The sequence below is a fragment of the Leopardus geoffroyi genome, chromosome B2, assembly GCF_018350155.1.
Source record: "Leopardus geoffroyi isolate Oge1 chromosome B2, O.geoffroyi_Oge1_pat1.0, whole genome shotgun sequence".
In the NCBI taxonomy this organism is placed as follows: Eukaryota; Metazoa; Chordata; class Mammalia; order Carnivora; family Felidae; genus Leopardus; species Leopardus geoffroyi.
Window position 1 is genome coordinate 53,279,783 of NC_059332.1, and position 26,321 is coordinate 53,306,103.

At 35.1% G+C, this 26,321-nt stretch overlaps 1 protein-coding gene across 1 annotated transcript in view; it reads right to left on the minus strand.

The window, feature by feature from the left end:
- BMP5 (bone morphogenetic protein 5) overlaps positions 1-26,321 on the minus strand; it is a 117,553-nt gene that overhangs the window by 20,445 nt on the left and 70,787 nt on the right. Inside the window, exon 3 of the mRNA XM_045498588.1 lies at positions 17,738-17,886. Coding sequence (XP_045354544.1) covers positions 17,738-17,886 — 149 coding nt within the window. The remainder of the gene's footprint in view (positions 1-17,737; positions 17,887-26,321) is intronic.

The window sequence follows — 26,321 nt, forward strand, 5'->3', positions numbered from 1 at the left end:
CAAGTTGCATCCGTATCCTCATCAATTGTTCTACAACGTCTCAGGAAAACTCAGTTCCCACAGTTATGAAAATGGCTATCTGCCTCACAAACGCCACTAGGCTCAGTCCTACCAAAGAATTTACAAATAATCAAAGCAGCAAACCTTAAACAAATAAGCATATAGGTTCCTCTTTTTAAATGCAAACTTACAGTGGCTCTATGCCAGAGTCTATATTTCTTAGAAAAACTCTATCACTGGCATAAATGAAAGAGGCAGTTTGATTTGTGGTCAGAGCAGTTTCCATTCGACTTCCACTGTAACAAATGTATTAATTCAGCTCAGACTTCCTCCTTCTGGCAGCCCTTTTGCTGTAAAAAGAGAAATTAGAAGTTCCAGCCAAATACCATACCTTGAACTGACCCACTTCAATACATAAACACTTTTACAACATGTTTATTCAGGTGTAGCACTTGAAATTGGTTTAAGATGTTTCCAGTGACAGAGAGCTCAGCAAAAGAAAAAAAAAAAGAAAGAAAGAAAGAAAGAAAGAACTGAGAAACTTAGCTGTTATGGAATAGAATAACTGGCAATCTGTTCTTCAAAATTTTTTTCTATCTTGCAGTACAACATAAAATGTATTTGTTGAGCTTTTATTTTGATTTTTTTAATGAAGTGTTAACAGGAACCAAATTTTTACTTGTATACATTGGTGACTGCAGAAATCATTTTTAATATATGATCTCTCTAATACTAAAATAGGTTGCCACAAGATGTTCACAAATGGAATAGAGTAAAATCGGTTTTCCATTCATTACAACACACACTGCCCCTTTTATAGTTAAATAAGCACTTAACACAAAGTTCCAAGTTTCCTTTGGTTTGCTAGAGAGTATCTTTTATTATCATTCTAGAGATTTTCAAAGTTTTAATTTTTATCTGTGCAGAAATAATATTGCCCTGAAGATTTACGTTCTGAAAACTGTAAAGATGTGTGTTGGTTACAAATATGGGTTTCTTGGCTTGACAAAGGTGGATATTGTGTGTGAAGAAAAGTAGTCTTCAAACCAATGTGAACTCCCTTTAAAATAACTTTTGATATTATTAAGTTTCCTTTTGGTTTCCTTTTTACTTCAGCAACGAGGTGACTATTAAGATTCCATAAGTTAATGCTTGTTCAGTTACTCTGGGTCTTGAGCTACACCAATAGAACATTAACTATGTGATCACCCCTGCAGACACATCAGACACAATATACCTGTATTGATCATGTTGACTAACCCTTTTGAATGGCTGAACAGTTGTTTTTGCTAAAAGTGCTAATGGGACCCAGGCTATATTGCATGTATTAAAAATAGTGAATCTTTTATGAAATGTATTCGAAAATGTTGAATTTTCTTTTTAAAAGTACAGCTTGTCTTATTTTTTTAATATTTCTTAAGTTTTATTTGTTTATTTTGAGAGACACCAAGACAGTGTGAGTGGGGGAGGGGCAGAGAGAGAGGAAGAGAGAGAATCTCAAGCCGGCTCCGCACTGTCAGCGCAGAGCCCGACTCGGAGCCTGAACTCATGAAACCATGAGCTCATGACCTGAGCTGAAATTGAGAGTCGGACACTTAACCGACTGAGCCACCCAGGCGCCCCAGCATGTTTTAGATATTGCAAATATATAAAGAAGGAAGCCTCCCTAAAACATTTGATGTAGAAAAATTTGTATGTAGGTGTGTATCATAGTGGTTTTATTTTTCAAAGGTGATCCTTATTTTTGATTTCTAGCTAAAATCAATAGATATATAAGGGTTAAGGATTGGATGGATATACAGTGAAAATGGAAATGGGCTTGGGTAGTGAAAAGAATATTAAATAAAAGGATGATAAGGACACCAGCTTGAGCCCAACCTTCAGCTCCTTGGGATTTAGGCATGCTTAGGCATAACTAGAACGTTGCTAGGTTTAATGCACTAGGCATGGAGTATAGAGCAGCCTCATGAGAAAGAATTCATCCTAAGAAAAAGGTGAACCCAGAAAGTATAAATTCAGGACAATGTCCCAGTGAGTATAGAGACATGAAACCATTTGAGCAGCAAATATATGGGCATATTACTTCTCAGTTTCATCAACTACACAGTGAGTAAAGACGGGCTTCAGGTAATACCTTCTGAAGAAATGATTATTATTCTCACACAAAAATCTGAGAGGGAAATATGTGAGGCTGGAACTCTAACCTACTAAATTTTGCCATAACTGAAGCTGGAGATTTGAGACTTTCAGACCTGCTACTCTGACCCTTATGACTTTGTATAAGCATTGGGGTCAGGGGATTGTATTCACATGTGCCTAAGGGTACAACCATCCATTTCAAATTTACAGTCACTGAGAAGGTAGACTGGCAAACAAAAGATCTATCCCAAAGTTACTAGTGTTATATCTCAGGCCATTCTTTTCGGAAAATGTGACTTTCAAAATGTTTATTTCTTTAAAAAGAAGGTTATTAAAGGAGGCTCTGACATAAAACAGCTCTTCAGAGGCATGTTGATATTATAAGGATAAGTGGTTCCAAATTTGAGCATTTAGTTTCCCTCCAGAATACACAGTTTGAAAAACATTCATTTGAGGGTTTATCAGTCTAATGTTGATATCGCTCTAAGATGTTTGCATAAATTCCAGTTTGCTTTTTTTTTTTTTCCTCCTATAAACCCATGGTAATTGACTGCTTAACCCAAAACACCTGTGATGGAACTAGTGCCCAAATTACCTTTCCTTCATTTTGAAAAAGACTCTTGCAACATCCTTTATGGACTATTTCATAGAAGACAAATCATTCTATGCCATTCTATGTGCATTGTTTCTCATCCACATATCCTCTTGATCTGCCTTTATTTTCAATCTGTGATTAAATTTGATTCTGGTGCTCTTAAATTATAGTTTCTGTGACTCTAAATTATACTGGATTCTACCCTTTTTTTAGAAACAGATGATTTAAAATGTGCAGAATTCACTACCCAGTATACAGACGAAATCCTTTTTATATCAGATTTTAAGGAATGTGGGGAAGAGAGAATTCTGTCTACTTAAATTCCATATACATTCTAACTCAAATTGACTTAAATGAAGCATATTGTATTCTAGCTATAAATTTCAACTCCATTATAATTTGATCAAATTTGCTTAGTTTCTAGTTGTATAGTAAACTCCCTATTGCCAGTTATAAGCACGTGGATTTGAAGTATCACAAACATAATTTTACATTCGCGCTCAAAACTTTCTTGTGTTTAAGATGGTTTACATTGCCTTGTAATCTTAAACAAAAACAAGGAAAAGTTGGGACTTGAAACTATTTCATGTTGCTGGAAACTCACAGTTAAGTGCTATCTGGAAAAATTTTTTGAGCTTTAGAATACAAGGTAGTAGGATCTTTGATTTGTTCTTCAAAGTAATTCTGGGGTCCTATTTGACGAGCTGGGCACTTCATGTAATGCCTTTGCTAGATCTTTCCATTCCCTTCTTCATACTGACATTTAAAAGAGTAAATTAAAAATAATCACTTTATTTTATATGAAATATTATATATGTGCAATTATATATTCATTATTAAAAAGTGTTAAAAACAAAAGAAGGGACAAATTTGATAATATATGTGAATAGGATAGGATTCTGTGGCTGATAATAAAAGAGAAATGACACACTGGAGGTATGAAATCCATGGAGGGCAATTGGGAACCAGATCCTGACACAGTGACATGAACTAGGAGTTGAGAATTATCTGCAGAAAAGAACTGAGTTTACCATTCCTGGTAACATAACCGTAGAAAAAAAATCCATTTTCCTCTATCTAGTGTGTGAAGGGTAAAGAAGTTTAAAGAAAGAAGATATTTTTTAAAGAGTTGAATTTTTTTTTTTTTTTAATTTTTGCTGAAGGGACTGTAATGCCTCACAGTTTGAGAAAGTGGTGGGGATTAGAAAAAAAAGTGTTCAGAAACATTGGCATGATGAGTCAAGGGGCACGTGAGGGGTAAGGGTGGGGGACACAAACATTCAGAACTGAAACTCATGCGACTGCAGGAAGGAGGGCCTGGGGGAAGAAAGGCTGAGAACTGTAAAGGAGCAGTGAGGTTTGTGCCTAGTTGTGGAAGCTGTCCAGAACACTCAAGTGTTTTATTGCACCAAGGGTGGGACTGAGGTGATGGAAAACGATCGGTCTCCTTCCATAGGACATCATTCTGAAATGAGGAGGCTTACTGTCTCAAGCCTGACAAGCCCAACAAATGTTTTTTACTCAGGCCTTATTTTCAGCTTGTGAAAATATGAATCTCAAACTAGGAACTGCAGTTTACCTTCACATAAGCACTTATTTTTTAATAGCTCTTCTCTTTATATATAGCGCTTTTCCCCTGAGACCCTACAAGCTTTACAGACATCATCTGTCACATGCTCCCCAAAGATTGGTTAGCAGTTGGTCTTACAGTCCTCATTTATTTTAAGAAAGCAGAAACATTCTTTTCACAAAACCATGAGAAGAGTGGATTATTTTTAGCCCTGTTTCCAGTCTGATGTGACTTTTTAAAATAAAAAAGTCCACACTTCTTTCCTTTCAAATCATAGATTTAAATAAAACTATAACATAGCAGGGTTTCCACAGAAATCGACAAAAAGCCTTGAAACACTATTTCTGTGGGTTAAGAAATCAGTGAACAGAAATTTTAGAAATCAAACATGTTTTAGTTTGTTTGATAGCAGTGAAATTAAGTTAATTGCAGTGAAATTAAATTATTTTCACACTTCATTTTATCTCTAGTAGGTGAAAGTGGCCTTTGAAATGAACATAATGCAGTTACTTGGGAAACTGATAAGTGTCTAAAGGAAACATTCATTTTTACCAGTTTATATGATATATTTTTCAAAAGAATTGTTATCATACAGAAAAACATGGTTCATTAAATGTTTGATCTTTCCTTTCCGTTTGATAAGTAAAGCCATGAAACCATCACAAGCTACTTGCAGAATCTTTAGACAAGTCCATACCACCAAAATGAAAGAAATTTATTTTGACACCTAATAGAGAATGAAGAGAATAAAAGGTATTTTCCAAAATATGCAATGAAGACCTGATACTGAGATACCTAAAATGTACACCATGGTAAGTATCTGTTTTTGAAAAAAAAAAAAAAAAGTTAAGACTTTTGGGAGTTAATTCTTTCCTTCACATACGAAGTTTGGATCACAAAACATTTTTTTTAGTGAAAAAAAGCAGAACTTTTCTTCACCCGTTTCTCATGTCTCTGGCTATGGAAAGAACGTGAACTGGCCTGCCTCACATAAGGGAGCAGTCGCACGATGAGATCTCACACCACCATGAGGCCACGCGTGGTGTTCCCCAGAGCAAGTGCATCCTGCTGAGCTGTCTGCATGCAAAATAATAGCTGGGTTCCAAGAGCATTACCTTTTGGTTATCCTGGGTCAGCAGCAGCATCTGATTTCATAGCCTAAGTAGATCTTTCATATTTCCATTAGCTCCATTACTTTAGAGAGAAATTACGTGAATACTTCCGCATATAAATATGAGTACCCATAATAAATAATAAGCATGCTCTTCAAAAGGGTCAAGAAAAGTGGGAATTGAGAAGGTTGGCTAAGTCAGTACTTCTGATGATAAAACAGTTGCCATCTATTGAAGGGAGGTACCTCACTAGATGTATATGCACCATATTTACACCTTGCAATCACACACGGGTTACACTTGAAAATTGAATAAAATAACAATCAGAGAAGGATTGGATCTTTCACTCAGACCTGTCAATCCTAAAGGAGCACGCTATTCCTTTAAGTGTTCCCCTTTGTTGAGGATTGGTTAGGCCTGATGCTTTGTCTTGGGTCTCTGCTTTCCACCTTGCAAAGACTCCAGGAAAACCATCCATCTCAGATCTGTCAGTGACACACACGTAGTGTCTGGAAGAAGTGTTACAGCTGCTTGTTTTGTTAAGTTCAAGGTTGGACTTTCCTTAGTAAGCAGGAAAATAATTATTCAACACTTCCCACCAGCCATGAAAGGGCAACTGGTTTCCCCAGTGTCTATGCCACTCAAATTGCAATGTGTCACGCTACAGAGAAATGAGCATTCATTTCTAAGCAGCTGAGATATGTCATCCCCTTAACAAAGTATTTTCCCTCTACTTTCAATTTCAAATTCTGATCACCTCTTGCAACACAGCTATTGGCTCTGATTGTCAGACACTTTTGCTTCTCTTTTGGTTTTCTTCTCTCCCACTTGAGCTTACACCAGGTGTGCCAGAGGTGAATTCTCAGTTGCACAGAATACAGTGGCAGCTCATGCCTTATATTCACTAAAGCTTCTCTTTTCTTCCCACTATGTTCTCTGCTCACGATGCAAAACAAGCACTGCTGTTATTTTCACAATGTGTCTTTAAGAAATACGGATCTGCAATAGGTGAAGTTCACAAAGAGAAGAGTGGGAAACACGGAGTTAACTCTAGTGTATGATGAGAATAAGGAGAATCTCATATTGTTCATGGCTCTAAATCAATATTACCATGAAAATATTTACCCTCAGATCATTAGTTAAACCAGAATTAGAGTCTAGAATAGGGAATATAACGAACAACAATAACTGGCATATGTTCCTGACATTGGCATTTGTTTGGCAAGATTGGTGATCCATGGTTACTGTTCTGAATTAGGGAAAATCAAAAACAGAAATACAGATGTAGCCAAACACTTCCATATCCTTTTTCATTAAGGGAAATCTAAAAAATGGTAAAATACATCTTTCACCAGATAATGAAGTAAGACGAACTCCTGCTTGTCTCTGCTTATTTTAAATCACTGATTTCAAAACTCTTTTTCACGTATGTTTTTGAGTTGTGATGATAAAATCTGGATAAGAAAATTATGTTTACCATGTGTCTCTCATTGAAATATCAACATACTATAAATTAAAACAAAGAAAATTGCCTTTAAAACCTAGTTTTAAAACATTGTATATATAATGGACATGGTAAAAGCAAATTCAAGTTCTTCCATTTATTACTGAATATATTCCATAATCAACATCTACTTATAAAGGAAAATTATTTTCTCTCTACGAACTATTATACAAGATTAAATTAGGCTATGAGAGGCCCATTTCAGCCTACTGATCAGATAAAAAATATAATGCAGACATTTTAAAAGAAATAAGAATCATGATTCTTCCTTTCTAACAGAACTAAAGGATCTATAAATTACATTCCGATCATTTTGTTCAAAGCACCAGGTTTTTAGAAAAGCAGTCATGGTTCACCCAACTAAACTCTGCTTATAGGGAAACAAAACAAAACAAAACAAAACACAATCACAAATTTTAAAAAACGTGTTTAATTGCCAGAGGATTTATTTTTCAATTTTGGGGGGAAAATCACCCTAATGTGTTGATTCCAAAACACAATTCAGCTAGTCCAAGATCTCTTCAGGGTTGAAACAATACCAACTCGCCGTCAGCTTTGATGCTGGAAGGTGGGAAGGAGAGATGGGGGAAAGGATTGACTTCACACTGACTTTCTGTAAAATAATTTTAGAATTTGGAAACTGCATGCTTGACTAGCCTCAGGGCAAGTTTGCTGCACTCCGACTTAAACTACAAACTTGAGCACCAGTTGCCATTTAAAAAGGGCGGTGAGGGAGGTAGATATGAGGATTCCATGATGAGGAATATGGATTACGGGAGAGAAAATGACAGGAGAGCCTATCAAAATACATTAGTGAGATATATACTGTACCAAGGAAAGGCATGTTCATTATTAAATTCAAAATAAAGAAATTAAATTTGGCTAAATTTAATTACATGTTGAAGTGAATCACTACCTTTTCTACTTTTTGATTTATGAGTGTATCAAATTAACTATAATTGGGTAGGGGATGAAAGAAATACTGAAGTAGTTAGATTTAGAAAACAAAAAACTATGGTTAAATTGCTGTTACTTTTTGTGGTAACAAAAGGTAGATCAAAATTCAATACCAGACAGAAAATATAAAAACTCAAAGGTAATTCCCAAAAGGTCCAACATAAAATTCAGTTTTGTCCCATAACAATCATTATTAATAGCATTGTTTATTTGGAAATTATAAAATTACCTTTATTTTTTCAGTTTGGAATTTGTACAAAATTCATATAATTTGTGGGAATCATAGTATATAAGAGCTGGCTCTGAAAATAAATCATCATTAGATTCATGGGCAAAATTATTAAACTTCCTAAGACTGAGTTTCCTCATGTATGAAATAGGATAATAGTGAAGATAAAGTAGATATTCCATTTAAAGAGCTAGTAAAATGTCAGGCACTTAATAAGCTCTCAGTAAATGTTAGATTCCATTAGTTATTAATATTATTGCAACTGACCATCACAGCAAATACACAGTTTGAATATTTATTTAAGATGAACTAAAGAGGTACCTAGGAAGTAAAACTTAGGTTAATCATAAAGAACTAAAAAATATGAAATATTAGCCTGGAAGAATAATTGACGTTGGCAAAAAAATATTGCCAAAATCAGGGTATAAAAAAGCATATCTTTATGTAGACAGAAGATAAATTTTGATAAACAGAGGGAGCTTGAAAATACATGAAGTATAGTTTATGAAAACCATATATGACTAATAAGAGAATTAATAAAGTCTAGGGTTGAACAAAGTACAAATTTACCAGTGCTCCAATATTTATGTATAGTTACTCTAGCCATGAAAGACATATTGATGATTTTGCTCATTTTTATGCAGTGGGAAAATTGCAAAAATCTAAAGCACACAGAAAAGATTTATGTTCTCTGATGTGCTTTAAGACATTACACGAGTTCGAAAACCCATAGGTCACAGCCTACATGATTTTGGAAAATTAACAATACTTATTTTAAACCACAAGGGAAATCTATGTCGTACTTATTTTCAATAGACATTTTTACCATAAAGATACAGGAATTCTTCTCAATGGAAACTTTTCTGAATCATTCACATAAAGTGACCAATATAGTTTGTTTCTTCTAGCCATCTTTTATTTATTTTCTTAATTTATTTTTTTAATCTTTATTTATTTTTGAGAGAGAGACAGACAGAGTGCAAGTAGGAAGGAATGAAAGAGGGAGACACAGAATCTGAGGTAGGCTCCAGGTTCCCAGCTGTCAGCAAAGAGCCCGACACGTGGCTTGAACTCATTAACTGCAAGATCATGACCTGAGCTGAAGTTGGATGCCTAAATGACTCAGCCACCCAGGCCACCCCTCTTCTAGCCATCTTCTAAATACATCTCCATGGTTTGATTCATACAAAGAATGATTTTTTAGAAACTAATACATTTCCATAGATTAATTTATGCTTTAATGTTTTTGAAATTCTATAGAAATAGGATGGAAACTGAAGCCACTTTAAAGAAAATGTTCTGGAAAAATTTAGATTAAGTTTTATGTTTTGTTATGATACTGAAAAAGTTTTTGTGGCCCTTAAAGTAAAAGAAACTATAACTTGTCTAAATGCTGTAATAAGAACTCTCTAAAAACCTTAGTAATTATAGGTTATCAACTGTGAACTTATATCTGATTCCACCCATGATTACTTGAGAATGTGTTTATGACCAAATATTTTCCCTCTACACACATGTGTGTGTGCACGCATGCACACATTCACCTACATGCACCTATCCCAAAAGAAAGTTCATGTGATGTCTAACATTTCTTTCCTCTCTTTACCAGTTTCTCCATCTCTGGTTTTTATACAATATCTTTAGTTTTGGTTTGAATGTAACTATTTAATACCAGGTTCCTTTAAGAGGGTACATTTCCACTAACTGCACCCTCTCTGAATATAATATTTATATATGTGTAATGCTTAAAGTATAAATTTAAGCTCATAAATTACAATTACCTGATAACTTATGCAATGTAACAATCCTTAGAAAAAAGGTCAAATGAATGGTGAATTCTTCCAGTCACATGTAGCTCATTCTCTCGCCATTAACGTCCACTTATTAGGCACTTCTTTTTTTATATACCTAAATCTGCTTCCCCCCCCCCCCACCTCACATTAATTTAATTTCTGGACTGTGGGGTAAAAGTTCAATTTTATTTATTTATTTATTTATTTATTTATTTATTTGAAGTCTGTTCTTCAACTATCTTCCTAATTTATTCTTAAATATTCATCTAAAAGTCAAGCAAGTATGCTCTAAATATCCTTAACATGAAATAGTACATAAAGAATGACTTCCTTTATATTAATCATAGGAGTATATGCTCCCTATTATTTTCAGAACATTTAGCAAGATATGTGATTCTTGCAGTTTCTTGGATATGCAGATTCTCTCATTTATTTATTTGAAACCAATTGTCATCATCATAAATTCAGCAAAAGGGAGCCATATGGTTTTATGAACAAAAATGACTTAATTACTTTATAAGATAAAGTTCAGATAAGGGAAGAGAATATTATCAATCTCAAAATGTTTAAAAGATCCCCTGATAAGTAGACATAATTCAACTTTTTGAACTTAGATAAATAATGAGAAACTATAGTCAAAACAGCAGGACAAAAAGAAAAATATCACCCTTGATCTCTGAATTTCTTCTGCTACTTATTAGCACTATGTCAGCTGATATTCAGATTAACTGGCCACATAGATCATCTGACCCTTGACACAGATAAATAGTCATTTGACAACATAGGCGCTTAATTTGGAGATTTTTCCCCTGTGGTAAAAACGACTCTCTTAGGAATCCTTAGGATAACACAACAAACTTATTTAACCAAATACTTCCATTTAAAAATAGCAGATTCTAGGACATTAAATGGAAACAGATACACATTAAGAACTCTTCATCTATCTCACATCAACATGCTCACATTCAATAAAGTTTAAACGAATATCAACTTAGTAACTTACACGTCTGTTTAACATATAATGACACGAGGACTGCAGACACCAGGATATATTTTTCTAATTAGGAATAAATATTCTGTAATTCAAAAGATGCCAGTGAATTTTTTAAAAATCTGACTTTTTAACATAGCATATTTAAAAGGTATAGCACGATACTGCAATTTTGAGGAAAATTTTTATCAGTATGTTGAATTACTCTTCACTGAGTAGGGAAAACTAGCAATTAACACAGACCTCATGGCTGTAGAAAAAAAAAAATGAGTAATTCCATTCCCTATCATTAATGTAGATGGAGTAGCTGCTAATTCCCAGGAGTGAACAGTAACAAAAACCCATGAGTAGGAACCCTGGGTAATAAAAGTTCAAAAATACTCACTTTCAAGATAATAGTACTGATAACTAAAGTTGACTTTTTTTTTTTAATTTGCACAATTTTGGTGAAAATAATAGAAGATTAAACTGTGTCTTTAGAAAAGCTCTGATATGTGTAACTTCTAAAAATACAACAGAGAAAACCCTTGTGCACTGACAAGCAGAAAAAATGCTCCACCAATTTTACTCCTTTACAATGTCTGAGAAATAGACAGCTGCTGACCAGCATGGGTCAGATTATAATCTGAGGAGGAGGAACATTTACAATGGTTTGTTTCCTTCACTTTCAGGAAGGTCTTCTCTGATGTTCTTCCAATGAATTCATATGGTATCTTCCATTTTCTGATTATTTTATAGAAAATGGCATTTATAGAGTGGGAATTTTATGCAATGTGCTATAAATATCAGCATCACATGTTCAGAAAAACCCTTTAGCAAAGACCATCAATATTTCTTTAGCCACGTGTTCTTTGAACATTAAAATACTGCTTCTAATTCTATCTTCTTTGTAAGAATACATCTTAATGCTAATAGGTTTATGAAGTCAAATACTAGTAATTTATACTGAGGCATCTTTGGTTTGGAAATTGTTTCTAATGGTAATATAGGCTAGCCTTTAATCAATTATCCCTATATGGGTAAGCCTATTAAGTGACAAAAACTTGTTTCCATTATATTCTTTTTTTAAATTTTTTTTTTTAACATTTATTTATTATTGAGAGACAGAGACAGATCGTGAGCATGGGAGGGGCAGAGAGAGGGGAAACACAGAATTTGAAGCAGGCTCCAGGCTCTGAGCTGTCAGCACGGAGCCCGACTCGGGGCTCAACTCACAAACCAATAGATCATGACCTGAGCGGAAATCGGACTCTTTACCGACTGAGCCACCCAGGTGCCCCATTCATTATTTTCAATGAAGTAATTAGTTATCCCCAAAATACCTATATTATGTTTTCTAAGAGTAAGATGATTGGGGCTCAAGAATGCTACTATATTAGTACTAATAATTTTATAATCTCTGGTACCTATCAATAACCAATATAAGGAATCGATTAATCATGATGTATATCTCTGAGTGTTCATTTCTATTGGCTTCATACTCCAGATTGGAATATATTTAAAAGTTTCCTATCAATAATCACTTTATCAACCCAAGTTATTAGACATGAGCATAATAATGTAGCTACTTATACATTTGGCTGCCAACTCAAAGTTTAAGAACATTTATCAATAATCTCACCTTTTTCCAGTGGACTATCATTTATTTGTGAATTTATCTAAAACTTCCTTATATCATCAGTACAACCTCTATATTTTAAAAAAAATTGATCCTAAATTAAATGAGTGTCACCTGGAGTAAGTGAAAAGTCTGTGTGCATCCTCTAGTCCTATTCAGCATAAAGACCTTTTATTCCTGTCTTACCATATGCCAGGTCCTTTCAACCAATACAGCCTCACACAGTCATTGTAAGTAATTAGCACTAATACTCATTCTACTAATGCTATGACTAAAACATGAACTACTTTGTCAGAGCCAAGATTTAAAAAATTTTTTATGTTTATTTCTGAGAGAGAGAGAGTGAGGGAGAGAGAGAGAGAGAGAGGGAGATAGTGTAAGCAGGGGAGGGGCAGAGAGAGAGGGAGACACAGAATCTAAAGCAGGCTCCAGGCTCTGAGCTGTCAGCACAGAGCCTGACACAGGGCTCAAACCCACGAATCATGAGATCATGACCGGAGCTGAAGTCGGACGCTTAACCGACTGAGCCACCCAGGTGCCCCAAACAGAGCTAAGATATGAATCTAGTTTTCCTAATAATTTCTTCTTAGAATTTATATTTCTAGAATGGAGTTATTTATTCTATTTCTTTATCCTTCTTATGTCAATTAAGTATGAAAAAATTAAGTATACAAACTTTAAATTCTATGCTATCTGTAGTAATAACTATGTTTCTCTATCATATATTTAAGCATCAATCATAATGGAATTTCATTTCATAGTTAATACCTCTGAAATTTGTTTTCTTGAATTGGCTACAAAATTCAGTGAAACGTTGAAATCTGTCTTTAAATCTGAATTTTTACCTTGATATGCTTGGAAATTATGCCACAACTTCATTTGAAGAAAAATGGATATTAGAGTCTTATTAAAAAAAGAACTTTATAATGTTTCTGGGACATTAAACAGTACTCTGACAAAACAACATTTTGATGACTTGAATACAAATGAATCAGAAACATACGGATTGAATTTTCTTTGACGTATAAGTGGGTTTGAATAGAAAGAAAAAAAAGTCATTGGCAAAATTCATTCTGAGTATTGCCAAACCTAAAATGTCTGAAAACATAGGATTTTTTAAAGACATTCTAATGAACCCAAAAATACTCTCTTTGTTTTTCCATCTCTATAAACCCAAGTTTGAAAAAAGGATTAATGTACTTGGAAGGTTTAAACTATATAAAGCATCAAACAGTGGGAAATTGTAGTGTTTGGGGGGAAACACTTAGTATTTAAAGCTCGGTTAAATTGCTATCTGTGTAATAAGCCCTGTATGTATATATGTGTAAAGAATAATGGTACCATAGGTTTATTAACAATTTTAATAAAGACCTAATAATTCAGATGATTAATGTGTTTTTATAACTTGGTGAGCTAAAAATCTTACAATAAATTATAAGACAGACCTAAGCCTACTCATTTGCTGTTAATAAAGAGAGACTATCTTATCACAGAAATCTATTAACCACCATGAGAGAATGCTTGAGAACTTTGAAAGTGATTTTACACAAGTGGATCCATGTCTGGAATCTCTAGATTAGACCATTAAGAAGCAGCAGTGTTTCTTTTTTGTTTGCCTGCTCATATGTTTGCTTAATTTTGATGAAACAAATGTGTGGAGTTCAGGGAATTATTCCGTATGAAAAAAAATCAATGGAATATTCTTAAAGTCTCCTGCCAAATCTATGGCAGTTCATTTGTCAAATTTCTAAAAAGAATATTTCATAAACTGACATATTTTTCACAGTTCCTCTGGGGAATCATAATGCTAGTTTTGATTTCAGCAGTCTTTTGACTTCCAAAATATATTTGGGCCTCTTTACCTTTTTTTCTCTTTTTGCAGGAGAAATATAATCAAAATTTAATAATATACATCACTGGTTTTCTCCTCACTTTATGACTGAAACTGCTTTAACTACCGTACTGTGAGTTGGGTACAAAACTCTGCTCCTGTGTTACACCAGACTGACTTGGTTAATAATCACCCAAAAGTTATAGTTTGGAATGTCTTCTTAAGAGTAACATGTTCAGTGGCAGATGGTGTATAAAAGTCTTTTAAATCACAAACTCATTCAGTGATCATTCAAGACACATTTTTAATACCTACCCACAAGCCTCATTGTACCAAGCACAGAGGGTACAACTGTGAAGGTGAAATATACATCCTATGACCTCATGAAACCAACATTCATACGATGGTGTTGCTGTGATTGATTAAAGCAGCAAGTCTGGTTCTTTTATGACGTGTGATCAAGCAACAAGAATATACTATACATAAGTGAGATTTCATTTTCCTTCCATGATTTGTCTCCAAATCACTTTCCTAATAGCATTTGCAGTCATATTTCATACATGATTGTTGTTCTGGCCAACTCTGAGCTATTGACTTTTTCCAGACTATACCATGCGATTTGCCATTCTATTCATTTACTCACCTTGTTTCCTCATCTAGGAATGAATTCTCCCTTCCACCACTCTACATACGCCCACAGTTCCCTCTCTTCTCATCTCCATTTCTTGAAATCTTATTGAACTGACCTGGCTTAAAAGTCACCTGAACCACTGTCCTTCTGGCTCTGACTTGTTTGGAATTAACTCTCTCTCTTCCATTTTCCTGTAGTGTCTTGATTGTGCTACTATTTTTAGCATTTAGAACGCTTTATCCTTTCTAAAATCAGCTACATATATCTGTCTCCCAGATTATATTGCCCTTTAACATATTGTCTTTCATGTATAGATACTCAATAAGTTTATGCCAAACAAATGAATAAGTGGGTAATCAACAAATCATTTGAAATCATCTGAGTATCATCCAATCATGACTGCCAATTACTTTTGCTGAGAAGTAAATGTTTTCAGAACCCATTACTGTAAATTAAAAATGGTTTGCTCTGTTTGAAGCAATATCACAATATCACATTGAGCACATCAGCAGTAGTAATGAATGAAGCAATAATAAGCTGAAGCATCTGGTTATTCATATTTATAGAGAAATGTCACAAGTATATTCTCCATAAGGTCACAGTTAATAAAACTAAGGGACCAGGAGGGCCATTTGCTTTCTGAAGGCCAAATATGCTCTAGCTCTGGTTAAAATCTGTTTTAAGTATTGCTTAAAGGCACAAAGCCAGTTTGCCTAGCACATTTAACCATTTTCGTATTTTAATATTGGACAGTATTACAGAGATAAAGAAAAGCAACGAAGGTTGTATATAACCTAAGTCTTAAATAAAGGACTTGTAAACCTTTGAAAAAAAATGAAATATTAATTTATTTTAGGCTCAAAACAATCTTCCCATATTATTAAATAATACAACATAAATTTAAAGTAAAATTACCCTAACATAGGAGAAATAAATCAAGGAGTAGGAGGAAACTACAAAATATAAAGTAGTTCTTGGCGAGAAAAACGTTAAGTTGAAAGCAAGACAGAAGCCAAATTACATAGATAGTAAAGCAGAGAGATCCAATACATAAGAAAGAGTGAAAAAAAAAAAAAGAGAAATTTCAGAATTTTCAAGTGGGGTGCGAATGGGTAGGGAATGAAAAAGAAAGAGGCTGATCATATTTCATAGATCTCTTGAATTGTTTAGTTAGACATTTCAAGCATCTCCCTGAGGAGAAGACTAGGAGAAGCACATACCACTAATTTAATTTTTCTTGTTTGGGCCACATACCAGGGAAGAAATGACTGCTCACCCCCACAGTGCTGATTTCCCAGTCACATTTCTGACCATAAATGTACAGTAGTTTGACAGTGTAAGAATTCTTGGAAGATTATTTACATGCATACTTTCTCAGTCTACATTCATAATGCTTGAACTCTGCAAATCCTCAATGCTAATCGCAAAGCCATAATTGAAAAATAACCTATACTTCAAAATATTTGAATTGTTTAAAAAAATTTCATTCAGTGCTGTCATTAAAATCTATGAAAAGCCTAGATTTGGTGGGAAAATGCCTGAAACACTTCAATAACACTAAGAACTTCAATAATTCTATTACTAGATCAAGATCTGAGGATGAACTCGGTAATATATTTGGTTTGTATCTGTCAGTCTCATTTCATATACACAATCCTTGGGGAACCAGCGTTGGTTATAGTATTCTTCAGCTATGAATCTGGTTATATAGGTAACACAATGTCACTGTGAAGTCCTAATGCTTATAGCGATATACCCCTTTAAAAGAGACCCAAATCAGACCCAACTTTTACTTAACTGTCTGTTTTGAGCAAGGCTGTAGTGTAATACAGCAAAGAGGAATGAGTAGGGCAGCCTCTAGGGTGAATGTGTCTACTGACTGATCCTGCAGAAAACTAAGAGTAAAACTTAAATAAGGTACACCCTCTAATTAATCATCCTTTTATAAAGGCCTGGCCCTAACATTCACAGGGTGTGAGGCATAATGTAGCCCACTTGGTATATTTCTAAATATACCATTTTACGTCTAGCATCTAGCCAAGTGCATGCCATACAGTTGGTCAATGAGTACTGGTGAGCATAAAAAAACTTCTGGAGCTTCTTCAAAATAAACCTTTCCTACTGATCCCCTCCCACCCCCAACTCAACAGATGACCCTGGAGGTGTTGTCTTTGACCAAATATTGGAATATGTTAAGACCAAACGATGTTATTTTCTGCAGTATTTCGTGCCTCTTTTCTCCCCTGTATTATTGGTAGCTCCTTTGCCTGTTTCCCTAGCACTATTATGTATATGTGTATGTCTTTGTTATTTTTAGTCAAGTTTTGAGATATTTTTTACATACAGTAGTGTTCATTTCAATGTACAGTTCTATAAATTCTTATAAACTATATAGTTGTATAACTACCATCATAATCAAGACATAGATCCATAGCATTTTGTATATAGCTTTCTTTTGGTGTTGTTATGGTAGTGCTATTTGTTTGCATACAGTTCTTCAAGACTAGATTAAAAACTCTTTCAGAGCCAGGACCACTACATAATTCTTCTTTACCCCTTATCCCCACCACAGAGGCTGAAAATAAATGTGTGTTGAGTAAATATGTTTATAAATCAATTAACCAATTGATGTATTGCACTATCCTATGGCGGGTGCTACCTTGCACAACGTAGGTATAAAACATATCTTGGTTAAATTGTGTACAAAGTTGTAACTCTCAGTGTGTCAAAACTAGCCCCATGAAAAATATTGAAATTCATTGCTTACCATCTCCTGTTTCTGCACAGAGCTGTAAACCCAAATTATTCTGTGGATTAATTACCCAATGATTGCTGGTCACAGTGATATCAAAGACAAGCCAACCCACATCTAAAGCTTGGGTCTTTCTTGTGTCTAACAGGAACAGATCTGCATCCCTAGGGAGAAAAAGAACAACAAAAAAAAGTTAAAAGTGTGAACGAAAATCATCATTTCCTATACTTAAGTGAAAACATTCCAAAAGCACTCTTTAAAATAACAAAACTTAAAAGAAATAACAAAAGATAATTAAAGCACAAGGGGAACAAGTGACTCAAGTGACGGGTAAATAAGACACAGAACCTTTTATTGTTGGGCCCCCAACCCAAATCTGGTGCAGATTAGTAATATCTGAAAGTAATTTCCATTTTCCTGCTCTTCACTTGCCTTTACAAACAGGCTTTGTGGTCTAGATTTGGTCTCTGGTAATCAGTGTTCCCTGAAACCACTATCTGTACATAGCCATCATTGGCAAGTTCACACTAGCAAGGATTAAATTGAAAGGAAATGGAGATGAAAGTAGCTACTCTAATTTGGGTGATGAATGTGGCTTGTTAAAAGAATGGAGCACAGGCAGGTGATGCAAGCATCTGTTTTGGGGACGTTTTTCTTTTTTATTCATTTTTTAGTATATGTTTTCCCATTTTTATAATATATTTTTATTTTGTTTATTTCATTCCATTTTTATTATGTAATTATTTTATGGGTACCAAGAGAGGGTCTCAGACCACACTATTTGATTAAAAGTGAATTCAATGGATTGAGCAGCAGGTGCACCCTGACTTGCTATAACATCCTCTGCATGCATAAGACCCCTGAGGTGATAATTATGAACTTGTTGTTTTAGAATGATCCCCACAGTGATTGACATTTATCAAGATTATTTTTAGCATTCAATTTCCAAATGCATAAATATTTGTTGAATTATAGCGAATTGCTTTATTTATTATTTCCTTACTAATGGCAGCCTCGGAGCTAAATGTTACAAATTTCCAACATGTCATCTTGACAATAGCTCTTTCATATTGATGAAATTGAAGGTCAGGTAGGTGAAGGGAAAAGCATTAGAACTTCTTCAAAGCAGAATAGAAATAGACTATTATGCACTTTTATGACCTTTTATACTGTGCTGATTCTGCTTAAGGACATTATTTGTATGAGGAAAGTCAAAACTATGTCATAATCAGCTATGTTAAATACTGTTCTACCGTATTTGCCATCTATCTGCATCACACAAGACACCTAGAAAATGGCTTAGAAAATGTAAAAAGCAAATTTTGAATAAAACCAAATCATGTATATATTACTTCTTAAAAAATATTATAATTGAAAATTTATTTTTAACAGAAGTGAAGATTCTCAATGTTTTGGAAGCTACATCTTCATTTCTTTATTTCAACTTGATTTATTCCATCCTTTCATTAACCTAAAAAAGTTAAAATAAATGCATTATGATTATTTAAATCATCCATCTATACTACTCTGACTATACAACTCTCATCCTCCTTCACAATTTTATTTTTTTAATTTTTTAAAAATGTTTTATGTTTTTTTTTTTCAACGTTTATTTATTTTTGGGACAGAGAGAGACAGAGCATGAACGGGGGAGGGGCAGAGAGAGAGGGAGACACAGAATCAGAAACAGGCTCCAGGCTCTGAGCCATCAGCCCAGAGCCCGACGCGGGGCTCGAACCCACGGACCGCGAGATCGTGACGTGGCTGAAGTCCGACGCTTAACCGACTGCGCCACCCAGGCGCCCCAAAAATGTTTTATGTTTTTATTTTATTTTTGAGAGAGAAAGATACAGGGTGAATGGGGGAGGGGCAGAGAGAGAGGGAGACACAGAATCTGAAGCAGGCTCCAGGCTCTGAGCTGTCGGGGTAGAGCCTGACATGGGGTTCGAACTCATGGACTGTGAGAACATGAGCTGAGCTGAAGTCAGATGCTCAAGGGATTGAGCCACCCAGGCACCCCTCTCCTTCACAATTTTAATCATAATGTTTACCAAAGGAGGGTTCCAGACACCTTTTCATTTCCAAAATCGGACTCAGTTTGAGATATCAAAGACATATGACAAGCATATACTACAATACAGTGAAAATATGCAATTAGTTCCCACTTGAATTTTAAGGACCCATTATATTCTTAGTGGGAAGGGATCAATCAAATTGTCCCTCTTCTTCCTAACTTGGAAAACTCACCAAGTAAACAGAATCCAAGAAAATACAATTTATCGTTAAATTCTTGAGATATTTGATAAGGGTCTTTGAGACTGTAATATTAGAATTAATTTAATCACATTATTAGCTCTTAAACAGAAGGAGTCGCCCTGCAGCTTGGGAAATACTTAAGCGCCACCCTGCTGTCAAAACTGCTTTCATTTGAAATACAGTATACATGTTCTACTAAACTCCACAAAGCTTTTAATGTCATCCCTTGGTATGATATAAACAGACACTTGAAAAACAAACAAACAAAAAAGAACAAAGAGGTAAAATTTGAGAGCAATCACCGCTAATTAACAAAGGTCTTTAGGTAGTTACTCAGGTAATATGTTCTTCTATTTTTAAATTATGCTATTTTTTCCAGAAAAAAAAATTTCCAAAATATCCATGCCCAAGTCCCCAAATTTTCAAGCATGACTGTGAGGAAAATGGTTTCAGTTTTAATGCACATATTTAGAAAACACACCAGCCAGAAGATTCAATCAAGCCTTAAATATATGAATTTCAGAGATGCAACTTGCAATTTATTAGAGGGTGAATTTAGGCAGATAGTGGATTGGATTAAAAAATTCATCCATTTCTAGTCACCTCCCCCCGAAGTTATGACATTTCCATTGCTTTCATAAGCTCCATGATTTCCTATTCATATTCAAAGCTATTTTATTTTTGACTGATAAATTGTATGTTTTAATTTCTCCTCAGTCCTTTTATAGAAACTCTTCTGCATTACCTATGGGCAACAGAATATGCTTTGGAAAAATCAAGTCTATTACTAATCAATGCAATGGTAACAATTCTGCAATTTTCACTGCTGTAGTACCTTTCATAACAGTCTCTTAAAAATAAATTCCCACTCGTTCTATAGAAAATTAGATGTGATTTCTTTTGAAGTATAAAATTACTCCACTAAAAAATGGAACTTACATCATTGGAAATACTAGAAATAATAACCATGTCCTATGAATAATATAAAATAAACTTGGAAAAGTTGCCTCATCTTACTACTTTCACCTGATGTTTTTATAGAAATTCTCAAAATGTCTAATAAAAGATATTTGAAAATATTAATTCATTTAAAAGGAATATGATAGAGAGAAAATATAAGTGTAAGAAAATAGGGGCGCCTGGGTGGCGCAGTCGGTTAAGCGTCCGACTTCAGCCAGGTCACGATCTCGCGGTCCGTGAGTTCGAGCCCCGCGTCAGGCTCTGGGCTGATGGCTCAGAGCCTGGAGCCTGTTTCCGATTCTGTGTCTCCCTCTCTCTCTGCCCCTCCCCCGTTCATGCTCTGTCTCTCTCTGTCCCAAAAATAAATAAACGCTGAAAAAAAAAATTTTTTTTTTAAAAAAAAAGAAAATATATTTATTTGTAGAAGAAATAAGTCCATAATAGAATTCTTGTATATTTTTTACAATTATAATAATGAAACCAAAAATAAAATCTGCATTCTAGCGAAGTCAATAAAGTCCATTTACATAGATGTATATAAGCAATTATTTCAGAATGCTAGTGTTAGTTCCTAAGGTTGCCATAACAAAGTACCATAAGGGCACCTGGGTGGCTCAGTTGGTTAGGTATCTGACTCTTGATTTCAGTTCAGGTCATGATCTCACAATTCATGAGTTTGAGCTCCACATCATGGGATTCTCTCTCTCTCTTTGCCTCTTCCTCGCTCATGCTATGTCTCTCTCTATCTCTCTCAAGTAAATAAACTTAAAAAAAAAAACTTTAAAAAAAAAAGTACCATAGACTGGGTGGCTTAACAGAAATTTATAGTCTCACAGTTCTCGGGGCTGCAAGTCCAAATCAAGATGTCAGATGTTAGTAGGGTTCTTTTGAGGGCTGTGAGGGAAGGATCTGTTCCAGGCCTGACTCCTTGTGTTGTAGATGGCCATCTTTTTGTGTCTTCCTATCATCTTACCTCTGTGTAGGCGGCTGTGTCCAAATTTCCTCTCTTTATAAGGCAACCCTAATTGGCTCATTTTAATTTAATTATCTCTTCAAAGACCCTATCTCTAAATAAGGTCACATTCTGAGGTGCTAGAAACTCAGACTTTGATATACGAATTAGCGGAGAAAAGGGGGCACAATTGAGCCCATAACACTATTTTAAAGTATTTTGTAAGGCATAAATTATTCTGGATGTGAATCTTCTATGTTTATTTATGCTATAGCAATTATCAACACTGAAATATTTTCAAAAACAAATATATGAAAGTAAATGTATATTGATGAAAATAATTGAAAATTGCTAAAATTTGTATTTTTTCAGATAGAATTTGATTATTTGTCTAGACTATGATATAAATAAGCATAATAATTTCTTATACAGCTAAATGAAGTCATCATGCAATTGTTAAATACAGGTATATTTAACAGAAAAAGGATTTGCAACATGCATGCAGACCTCTTTAATAACTTTAATAAAGTTATTAAAAATAGTTACTCAAAGGTGAAAAATCATATGCACATATGTAGATACATTTATAGCTCCGTACAAACACATTGGAGCAGATTTTACTTTAATCATGACCAGAGGTTTAAACATGTCTAGTCATGGGAAATCGGTGGGCTGTAGATGCAGATTTACAAGGGTGCTTTTTATTTTACTGAGAAAGGAAAGAGTTTTGCAAATGTGCCTTGGGAGTTTCAAAATACCAGGAAGGTAGGTAGTTCACTATAGACTGAGCAGCAGGGGCCAAAATTCAGCAAACTTTGAATTGTCATCATTCTTACAACTCACCTGAAAATTTAGATGGATGGAATGAGAAAACTGAGGCTATGTATTTCATTATATGACAACAGATGAAACTAAAGCTTAATTTTATCATTATGATATAACTATTAGTGTAATGTAATGAAAAAAAGGATTTGGGGATCAGACAGAGCTTGAACAATTAAGGGGTTCCTCAGCCTCAATTTCCACAATGTTTAAAATATAGTATGGTGACCCCTGCGTTAAAAGATTCTATAAAGACGGAAATGTGGTATGATTTGAATATCTAAATGAGAAGCAAACTATATGTGAGTTTTTACATGCAGTGTCAACACAGATGGCTCTAAATTGCTTAATTTTGACCTGTGAAGTCTGGGAAAGTATTACTTGGGGAGGCACATTAGCATCAAGTAACCTGAATCAATGTTATTTGTGGATGCTTAGAGATGTTAGGGATAGAATTGGTTACCACTAAAGCAGAAAGGAGGAAGATAAAGGCGGGAGTAGAATGGGGTGGGGTGGGGATGGGGAGGAGATAAGGAGGCAGAGAAGGAGAAGACCTAAAGAAATTTAGTAATTCTTCCTGGGTGTGTTGTCTTGAAAATCCAATTATTGGCTGTCTTTGTTAAGTCACTCTCTTAAAAATCACATATATAGAAGCATAGAGTCAGAAGCTGCATTGTGGATATATCATTTAACCATGTAGAAAAATCTAAAAACAGGCGCCTGTGTGGCTCAGTCCGTTAAGTGGCCGACTTCGGCTCAGGTCAGGATCTCGCGGTCCGTGAGTTCGAGCCCCGCGTCGGGCTCTGTGCTGACATCTCAGAGCCTGGAGCCTGTTTCAGATTCTGTGTCGCCCTCTCTCTGACCCTCCCCCGTTCATACTCTGTCTCTCTCTGTCTCAAAAATAAATAAACTTAAAAAAAATTAAAAAAAAGAAAAGTCTAAAAATAAACAATAACAAAAACCGCGTACATACCGGTGCTTTTGATAACATAGTATTTCCAATGACAGCATCAAACACAGATTCAAAAAATGTTGTTTTTCAAACAACAGAGATGGACCTGAAGATGATGTGGTTTGTAATACTGTGATATATGACTCGAAATATGGCTACGGTGATAGATATGATGTCAAACATGCATGTAAAAAGTTTGAAAGTTTTCACATATATATTTTGAGAGTGAAACAAGGACTATCGCTATACTAAAGAATATTTTCTACAATATGACTAAAATATATGTGCATAATTATTTATGGTATTATTTAACTGCATTGATTATATATCTGTGTTTATAAACAAATACATTATATAAATATTCAGTTTCTCCCTCTAATATTTTGGATCTTTTACTTGGGTAAAGCAGTTATCATTTTTATAGGATCATATCATGATTATGTGTTCTCTTTATAATCAGGCATATAAGTACGCCCATATAAGTATCCAAACACGTGCATAGTAGCACACTATGCATGTAGTTTTAAATGTGTGAAATGTTAACTTCCTCTACTGTCTAAATAGTTGAATAATGAGAGTATTCTCATTATAAAACTAAAATAAAAATTATGACCAAGAATGCCTGATGTGAAATCAGCTAGTCTGGGATTCTACCTCTGAAGGTAACCAAAACATATCAAGGAGTACTGGAACTAAGTGAGATATAAATTACTTAGCTGAATTGTTATTTTATTGATGAGAAAATTTAAAAAGCAATCAAATTATTCCTATGATTACTCAGGCAGTTGGAGGACCAGATCCCAGGTTCATCCATACTTCATTTTCAGAACAATTTCTCATATATCATGGCAGCTCCCTTTAGTCCCAAACTATACTTTGCTCTCCTACAGGAAGATCACTGGATTTGAATTGGAATACTAAAAGGTTGAGCTGAGCCACCACCCTAAAACAAGATGGTAGAATTGGGGCCAAGGAGTGACCTGAGACATTTTGCAAATCTATTTACCCAGCCATTCATTTATTCATTCTTTCAATTTAACATTCATTGACTCCTAGTGTAGGTTTTATACAACATCAGTTTAACTTAACTGCAGCTATCCTATAAGGTTCTGGACCTGGGTTGGCCACAAAAGAAATTTGGTTAATATTTGGAAAGTAAAAGTGAGGCAGTAACCATATTTATGCTTGGAAGACTTTCGTATGATCAAGTGTTATTACAGCTTAGGCATACTGTTGAGATTTGCTGGTTCACCTTATTGGTGTGGGGCAGCTGCAGATCCCATTGAAATCTCCTTATTCAGTTCCTCTGAATCCAGCATCAGGCATCTGGACACATCTATGAGGAAAGATTTGGTAGCTAGGAAATAATCTGCATCATTGAAATTGAACCTTGAAGATAGGTTCCAATTTGGTTGTCCTCATGGTTACGAGACCAACCTCACAGGTTCTACTTTGCCCTTCTTTTTCCCAACTCACACCCATCTTTTCTTCTAGTCTTCCCTGAGGACCTCGGGCTCAGCACCAAATGCGGAGCAACAGCCTTACTTAGACTGTTTAACTATCTTCCACAATTGCATAAGGTCAAATCCCTACTCTAAATCCTTACAGTATCATTGTCCAGAGGGATTAGACAGTTACCTTGTGTTTGGTCAATTAAATTGAAGCACTTACATCACAGGACGGCAGTATTTGTCCTCACTGAATAGGCATTCTGAATATAAATTTTCCTTCTCTGCCCATAAGGTTTCTGCCAAAATCACTGCCCATGCACTTATAGAATGCCTTATTAACTATCATGGAATTTTAATGCTGCTTCTGATCAAAAAGTTGATTTACCAGCAAATGAAGAGCAGAGTGGCTCATGTCATGGAATTCTCTTGTCTCACCATGTGTCCCATCACCTTGCAGGAGATGGCCTGGCAAGATGATGGAATGGCCTGTTTGAAGACTCAGTTGTGCCACCAGTTGGTCGTCAGTATCTTGTGCAAATGGACTAATATCCTCAGGAAGCTTTGTATGTTCTAAACCAGCAACCGATGTAAGACTATTTCTCTCATAGCCCTCTCTCCTGGCTCTAGAAATCAAGGGGTAGAAACAGGAGTGGCTCTTCTCCTCACTCTTCCTGATTCAGCTAGCGAAAATTTTGCTGCTTGGCACCAAAATGTTGGGCTCTGTTGGTCCAGAGCTCTTAGTTCCCAAGAGTGGAATGGTACCATTGGTAGCCTTAGCAGTGGTCCATTAAATTAGACATCGAGACAGGCTGGGGTCACTTTGGACTCCTCATGCCAGTGAATCAACAAGTTGAGAAAGGGCTGCTTTAGTCTGTGGGTTGATTGATCCTAAATGTCAAGAGGAAACTATGTTGATGCTACCACAGTATGGAAAAGGAGAATGTCGGAAATATATGACATTACCTCTTAGTATTCCCATGTCCAGTGATAAAGGTCAATGGAAAACTACAGCTCAATGCAGGCATTACCGCTAATAGCCCAGACACTTCAAGAATGAATATTTCATTTACTTCACTAGGCAAGGAACAATGACCAGCAGTAATGCTTAGGGAAAACAAAAGGGTAAAGATTACATAACAGAAGAAGGAAGTTATAAATACCTGCCTCAACCATGTGACCAGTTGTAGAAGTGAAGGTTGTAATCGG